This window comes from Antrostomus carolinensis, unplaced genomic scaffold, assembly GCF_000700745.2.
Source record: "Antrostomus carolinensis isolate BGI_N321 unplaced genomic scaffold, ASM70074v2 scaffold45259, whole genome shotgun sequence".
NCBI lineage: Eukaryota > Metazoa > Chordata > Aves > Caprimulgiformes > Caprimulgidae > Antrostomus > Antrostomus carolinensis.
In genome coordinates this window covers 1,138-8,247 of record NW_010340139.1, presented here as the reverse complement: position 1 = coordinate 8,247, position 7,110 = coordinate 1,138, and the positions used below count along the sequence as shown (strand labels likewise).

Below are 7,110 nucleotides of genomic sequence, written 5' to 3'. Positions count from 1 at the left end.
CAGGAATTGGTTGAAGTACTCCAGTTGGCAGGACAGCAGGGTGTATGGCCTGTAGTGGGATGCTGTGTTACCAACAACTCCTCAGCATTGAGATATGGTCCTACAACGTAATCAGGTGTCCTTCAGAACATCTGACTATCCCTGTCCCTGTGCAGGTGTCAGTGCTGGGTTGTCCCTGCTCTCTTTCTCTTGGGCTTTGGTCTCCTACAACCGCTTCATCTGCCTGCTGAAACCTGGCCACCTCTGCCCGCCGGTCGCAGCCATCCTCTGCCTGCTGCTCTGGAGGATGGGGATGCTGGGGACCAGGGTCCTGGCCCTGGTGCTCTTTGCCAGGCTGTATTCCTTCTGGGTTTTTGCTGTGGCAGGTAGGACCTGGGATCATCTTCTCCATGTCCCATAGGCTGTCAGCCATAGGGATGCTCCTGGTACTGGGAGAGCTTTGCAGCCTCCCCCAGGAATGGCTTTGCTCTTTCAGTCCCTTCCCCTTGCAGGTGGCCACTGGTTGCTCATGTCCTTCTGGTTGGTGGCCCAACAGACAGACATTGTGGCCCAGCCCTGCCACTGGAGGCTGTTCAATTGCCTGGTGGGAGCTGTGTACATCTTCTGCTACGTTAATGTCCGACCTGGTCCCTCCAAGCACAGGGTGGCCGTGTTTTATGCAGTAAGTACCCAGGATATTCAATATTCCACATGGATGCAGCTGCTGGGGAGAAGCAATAGCTTCAGCCTCTCCTTTCTCACCTCTCACATCCCATCACTTGATAAAAACCCAGCATTTCCCATGTCCTAATAAATCCACATGGTCACCAAGGTGGATGCATCTTCTTTGTTTTCTTAGGAGCAGCCATACAATGTCTTAGTGACACCAGAGTTATTTTTCATGGTTAAGAAAGGTCAAGACATTGCAGAAAGTTCAGGTCAGCAGCCCTTCTGTTTTAAAAGCAATAAGTTAATTAAGTTAATTGCAAAATAAATCAGTGAAATCAAGAAACTGGGTGTTTTCTGTCATCGGAAGCACGTCTAAGGCCATCAGAAGAATAAGTGACAACTCTCTTCCCTCTGCTCTGTAGATAATGCTGATGGAAAACACCCTCCTGCTGCTGCTGGCCACCCGGTTCCTGCAGGCAGAGCTGAGGAACAGCCTGGGCGTGACTGGGGCTGTCATGTCAGGGTCTGTCATAGGTAAGATCTGCTGGGTTTTAAAGCCTGGGTTGAGTGTTTGGAGAGGAAATGAGATCAGTATCATCAGTTATTTGCTTTATTTCTTCCAGCTTAAGCATCTGAATGTATTTGACCATACAGAAATCACCCTTGAGTTTCACTTCTTTATCATTTCTTAAAAGCCCATCCCTGACGAGGAAGGCTTGCAGAAATGATTGAGGTGTCACCAAATGGCTCAGGTACTGCTGCCAAATACAATATATGCAATTTTGAAGCACATCTGCTTGTGCTTTCTGTCACCATAGAACCATAGAATGGTTTGGGTTGGAAGAGACATTTAAAGGTCATCTAGTCCAACTGCCCTGCAGTGAGCAGGGACATCTTCAACTCGACCAGGTTGCTCAGAGCCCCATCCAACCTGACCTTGAATCTCTCCAGGGATGGGGTTTCTACCACCTCTCTGGGCAACCTGGGCCAGGGTTTCACCACCCTCAGCATAAACAATTTCTTCCTTCTATCAAGTCTAAATCTCCCTTCTCACAGTTTAAAACCATCACCCCTTGTCCTGTCATAGAATCACAGAATGGTTTGGGTTGGAAGGGACTTTAAAGCTCATCCAGTTCCAACCCCCCTGCCATCAGCAGGGACACCTTCCACTAGACCAGGTTGCTCAAAGCCTCATCCAACCTGGCCTTCCTTCAACACTTCCAGGGAGGGGGCATCCACAACTTCCTTGGGCAACCTGGTCCCAGCAAAGCCAGCACTGGGCAAGTATGGGAGTTGTTGTTTTCTGGGTGAGGTCCCCACCAGGCTCATGGGGCACATTTGGGCTGGAAAAGGAGCAATTCCTCTGGCCTTGAATGAGTTTAGTAGGAAAGTGTCTTAAAAACCTGCTGGTGTCTCATGTAATGGCTGAAGGATGGGGATGCTGTGAGATGGGAAGGATTCCTGCATCTCACATCTCCTCCCTGCCCTCTGCCCTGTCTGTTGGGGCTCAGCACCTGCCTTGTTGTCCACTTGCCAGTCTGCAAAGCAATCCAGATTAAATTCAGTCTTGAGGGTGTGCTGAGCATTCCCCTTCCCGAAAGCTGCTCGAGTTGGATTCTTACATACCTAAAAATGCTTGGAAGACATGCTGCTGGGACACCTGATGCCCAGCAGCATCTCTGCAAAGGACCTGTTGATCTGGAGGTGGCAGCGAGGTCTGGTCTCTCCTCCATATGTCATCAAAAGGCTGTTGAGACTCATCCCTTGACACCTTTCTGCTTTTTTTCAGGTGCTGTAGCTCTGGTGGTTTATTACAGCCTGCTCCATCCCAAGTCCACAGAGATCTGGCAGGGTTTCCTGGAGACAACCTGCGGTGATGCGGCTGCTGGCGATGATGAGGTTGCTGGAGATGGCTCCCAAGCTGGCCAGAGCCTGGGAATTTCAGGACACAGCAGGTCCTTGGCAGGAGAAGGGACCGCAGCAGATCCCCAAAACAGGAACAGCTCAGCACTCGTGCAATTCAGTGGGTGTTTGGAGGATGGCTGGACAAACCATCACCACTGGCTGCTGGTAAAGCTGACCCTGAAGACAGGAGATATGTCTATAATCAACGCAGCTTTTGGAGATGGTGGTGTGGGAGAGGTTTGTGCTGGAGGATGGGTGATGGGAAGAGCCACCAGTGTTGAGCCTGGGGCAAACCTTTCCCTCCCCACGAGGGAAATCAGTCTTGGGGGTGTTGGACCCGGTGTGACTGATGAGAACTTGCCAGCGATGAGGAATGGAGGAGGTGACAAACCCAGCACTGACACTGCAAGAACAGCACAGGAGGACAGAGCAGGGCAGGAGCCTGGGTTTCCCCCACCCATATCTTTTCCCAGCAGCTTCTCCCCAGACCTACCTGAGAGCTCCTCTGTGTATTTCAGCGTGAGCACAGGAGGTATCACCTCTCCTGGCCTGGGGACAGCCACAGCTACCTGCGTGGCCCTGGAGCAAAGGGACAGCGAAGCCCAGCCTGCCCCGGGATGCCTGGGAAAAGGAGGAGGAGAGGATTTATCCCTTGGGATGGTGAGCATCAGCCCAATCCTGGGCTCTTGTGCTCACAGGCACCTGCCGAGAAGCTCTTCCCTCAGCAGCATGAGCGGCTGTGGGGTGGTGGCTCCCCCCAAAGAGAGCTTGGGTGCCCTCATGGGGTGGCATCGCCTTTGGGACACCCACCCTTGTGGCACACAGGTTGTGAGGAGCAAGGTGAGGCCACCGTGCTTCACCTCCACCCCCAAAGCCAACCTTAGATGCCCACAGGAAGGGCTGGGGGAGCTGGGAGAGGGGACAGACCCATCTGAGTTGCTGGAGTGACCCTACGAATTGCTGCACCATCACCTTGAGTCAGCATTGGGGTGACTGTCTCATCAGTAGAGTATGGCAGGAGGGGGTGGGATGTTAATACTGGTCATGAACACTGTCCCCATGGTGTTCCCGCCACTGGGCAGATGTTCCTTCATTGCTAGGACATCACCTTCCCTCCTGGGGCATCTTCTACTTACAGTTTTGGAGAGCTTCAAAGGTCTTAACAAGCCTTAGAAGTCCAGGTTTAGGTATTTATTAAACTTATTTATGTAACGGTCTTGCAAGACAGCTGGACCATGTTGCCTTTGATATATTTGGGACAATGTCTTGAAACATGTCCTTTAACAAGTGCCAACACAAGTTACTGGCCTGTTCCAGCATGGAGATCTGGCTGCTGTCTCCAGAGGCTGCAACACTGGCCAAAGCAGGAGACTTCTCAGGACAAATAAGTGCCTAAACCAGAAAACTAATGAGTTTTACTCTCAGATGTCCTTCCTCTGGGCAGAATAAGCCCTAAAGTAAAGTTCAGCAGTGCTTGATTTATTTTTCCCCCACTGGGTTCATCTTGAGACCTTTACCAACTCCTTTTGCTGGAGCCACGTGTAGGGTCTTGGATCCTCTTCATACTACAGACCACAACCTCAGGACCCTGAACTGCAGACAAAAACCGTGTCCTGCTTCTTTGCCCACAGCCCTGCTGCTTCAAGTGGTCTTTTCTGTCCAACCTCATCCTTGCCTCCTTCCATCCAACTGCAGATAATCCACATCTGGCTAGATGCCCCCTCCTAAATTTAGCCTCAAGTCAAATCTCACAACAGATCTTCATACTGCCACCATGAAATCCCCATTGGCAGACTTTCTTTATATCAGGAACCAAATCCTCCATACCATGACCTCAGAAACAGTCAATGCTTCCAGTCAGGCTGGCTGGACATGGATTTGTGCCCAGGACATGGACTGACATGTTGATTGAGGTCTGGTCAGCTGGATTCACCAGCAAGCTCATGGTACCAGCTGGTGCACATCTGGCCACATCCTCCAGCTGTTGTCCCACTGCAGGCAGGACTTTGGTGGTGCCACAAGGCAGGAAAGGCAGCAGAAGGACAAGCATGTGATGAATTATTAAAGAAAATCTTCACAGCTCAGGACTGACCCAGCCAGATGTTTCTTCAAGCTGATCTGGGCACTGAAAACCCAGTTGGTTCCAGTTTTGGAGTGAAGCTGCTTTCCAGCGTGGTGAAAGCTCCATGTCTCGATTTGAACCCCAAAACCACCGTGCTGTGGTTGTGCTCCGCAGAGACAAAGCAGTTGCAGCAGCTTTTCCAGGGTCCTCCTCACTGTGTGCATCACACAAAAGGCAGCAGAGCTGCCTTGGAATGATGGAAATTTGTATCTAGTTTGTTTTTCAGTCTTTGGTAATATATCACCATGCTTTAAAAAAACCAAACCAGCCTTTGTGGTGTCTGTGTCTCGTGTTGGGGGTGCAGGTATCTCCCCAAAGCTCCTTGTTCCTCAGCCACCAGAGGGAGATGCTGCTCAAGGCCACAGAAGAGGAGACGTTGATCCAGGCGATGCCTGCCCATCCATCCGGTGCCTGAGTTATCATAGAATCACGGGTAGTTTGAGTTGGAAGGGACCTCTAAAGGTCATCTAGTCCAACCCCCCTGCAGTGAGCAGGGACATCTTCAACTAGATCAGGTTGCTCAGAGCCCCATCCAACCTGATCTTGAATGTTTCCAGGGATGGGGCTTCTACCACCTCTCTGGGCAACCTGGGCCAGGGTTTCACCACCCTCAGCATAAACAATTTCTTCCTTACATCTACTCTGTCCCCTCTTTCAGTTTAGATCCATCACCCCTTGTCCTATCGCTACAGGTCCTGCTAAAAAGTTTGTCCCCATTTCTCTTAGAGGCCACCTTCAAGTATTGAAAGGCCATGATAAGATCTCCCTGGAGTCTTCTCTTCTCCAGGCTGAACAACAGGATTGATGGGAGTTTGTGGGAGCAAAATGGGGGGCTCTGGGATACTGGAGGTGGCCAATATGGTGCACAGCAAGTCCCTGGAGAAACGTGACCGTGGATGTGGAAGTCTCCTTCCACTTCCACAGGTAGCACAGGGAAAGTTTGGGAGCCCCTGCCAGGGTCTCACCAAGGTAGTTTTCAAGGTGGGGAAGGATGATATCCATCTGCAAATATCTCATGGTGACTTCAGGTCCAAAGGTGGGTGTGCAAGGGGACCTGCCACTGACTGTTGGATGTAGCACAGGAACCTGCTGGTTTGGTAGAAGCGGCTCCAGTTGTTGCCACCACAGTGCTGAGTCCTGGTATTCATCTGAGTACCTACAGAGCTGTGCACATGCGCCTTGGTGGGTGACATGGCCACTCCTCACTCAGGTCTCTCTTCACATCAACCCATGGGGGCACAGAGGTCCCACAAAGCCCAGGTCCTTGCTGTCCATGGAGCAAAGTGATCCTGGGCCAGTCCAAACACAGGGTGTGAAGCTTCATGAGAAACTGCAGCTGGGGAAAAGTGTGGCAGAGGGGTGGTGAACCAACTGCTCGGGGGAACTAGCTGATGTTTCCTCCAGGTGCCCCAAATGTTTGAGGAGACCCAGCAAGACCCTCTGCTCCTTCTTCAGTATTTCCCACAAAGTTTTTTTTGGATTAGCTATGTTATCCTGAGCTAGACCGTAGAATCTGCCCAGCCTTGAGGGATGGTCATCACGATTGTTTGGGCTCCAGCCACTCACAGAAGGTCTGGAGTGGGGGATGTCTCTATCCCATCACACTTGTCCAGATCATCCTGCACTCTCACCTACCCTGGAATGGAAGATTTCTGCTCATTTGACTCCTATGAGCCTTTTTTGTTCATTTTGTTTTTTGAGGAAACCCTCTCCAGCACTTTAGAGAGGTGGAGGCTCATGTCCCAGCCCAGGAAAGCTCAGTGCCACCAATGAGAGAAGTTCTCATGGGCTGCAGAAGAGCAGCAAGGGAGTGGAGAGCAGGAATAGAGGGTGAATTTTGACAATGCAGGGAGTGACCCATGGGCTCCTGAGGAGAACTGGCTGTGCCACTCACCGGTGATCTGGAAAAGGGAGCGAACACTCAGGAACGGAGACTGCGTCCCTACTAAATTAAACAATACCCAGGTGAGTGCCTGGGTTTGGGGACGTGGCTGTCCAGCCCGCTGGCACTGTCCCCTTGGCTTGTTGTTTTGAATGGGTCACTCTTGTCCCTCTTGCAAGGTGAAATAAATAAAATGGGTTGGAAAGGTCCCAACAGGGTAGCAGCTGCCTTGCCCCAGCCCCTTCATGTCTATGTCGTGTAGACATAGTGCTGAGGGACATGGGTTAGTCGGGGACTTGTCAGTGTTGGGTTCATGGTTGGACTCGATGATCTTAAGGGGCTTTTCTAATTGAGGCAATTCTGGGATTCTGTGATTTCAATCACTCTCTGTGGCCTGATTTCTGAGCTCTACCCATGGGCATCAAGTTTTGGGGTCAGTTTTGCTTGACACACGGTGAAAAACCTGCTGTCCAGCTCTGAGATGATGCAAACCCTTCTGAACTAACCCAGGAAAGATTTACCTGGGAAAAAAAAAAAAAACAAAAAAACAAAC

At 51.0% G+C, this 7,110-nt stretch overlaps 1 protein-coding gene across 1 annotated transcript in view; it reads left to right on the top strand.

Moving 5' to 3' along the window:
* XKR5 (XK related 5) overlaps positions 1 to 3,501 on the top strand; it is a gene marked incomplete at its 5' end in the record, with an annotated part of 4,535 nt that extends 1,034 nt beyond the window's left edge. Inside the window, 4 exons of the mRNA XM_010176069.1 lie at positions 156 to 365; positions 492 to 661; positions 1,071 to 1,182; positions 2,438 to 3,501. Coding sequence (XP_010174371.1) covers positions 156 to 365; positions 492 to 661; positions 1,071 to 1,182; positions 2,438 to 3,501 — 1,556 coding nt within the window. The remainder of the gene's footprint in view (positions 1 to 155; positions 366 to 491; positions 662 to 1,070; positions 1,183 to 2,437) is intronic.
* Positions 3,502 to 7,110: the final 3,609 nt, after the last annotated feature.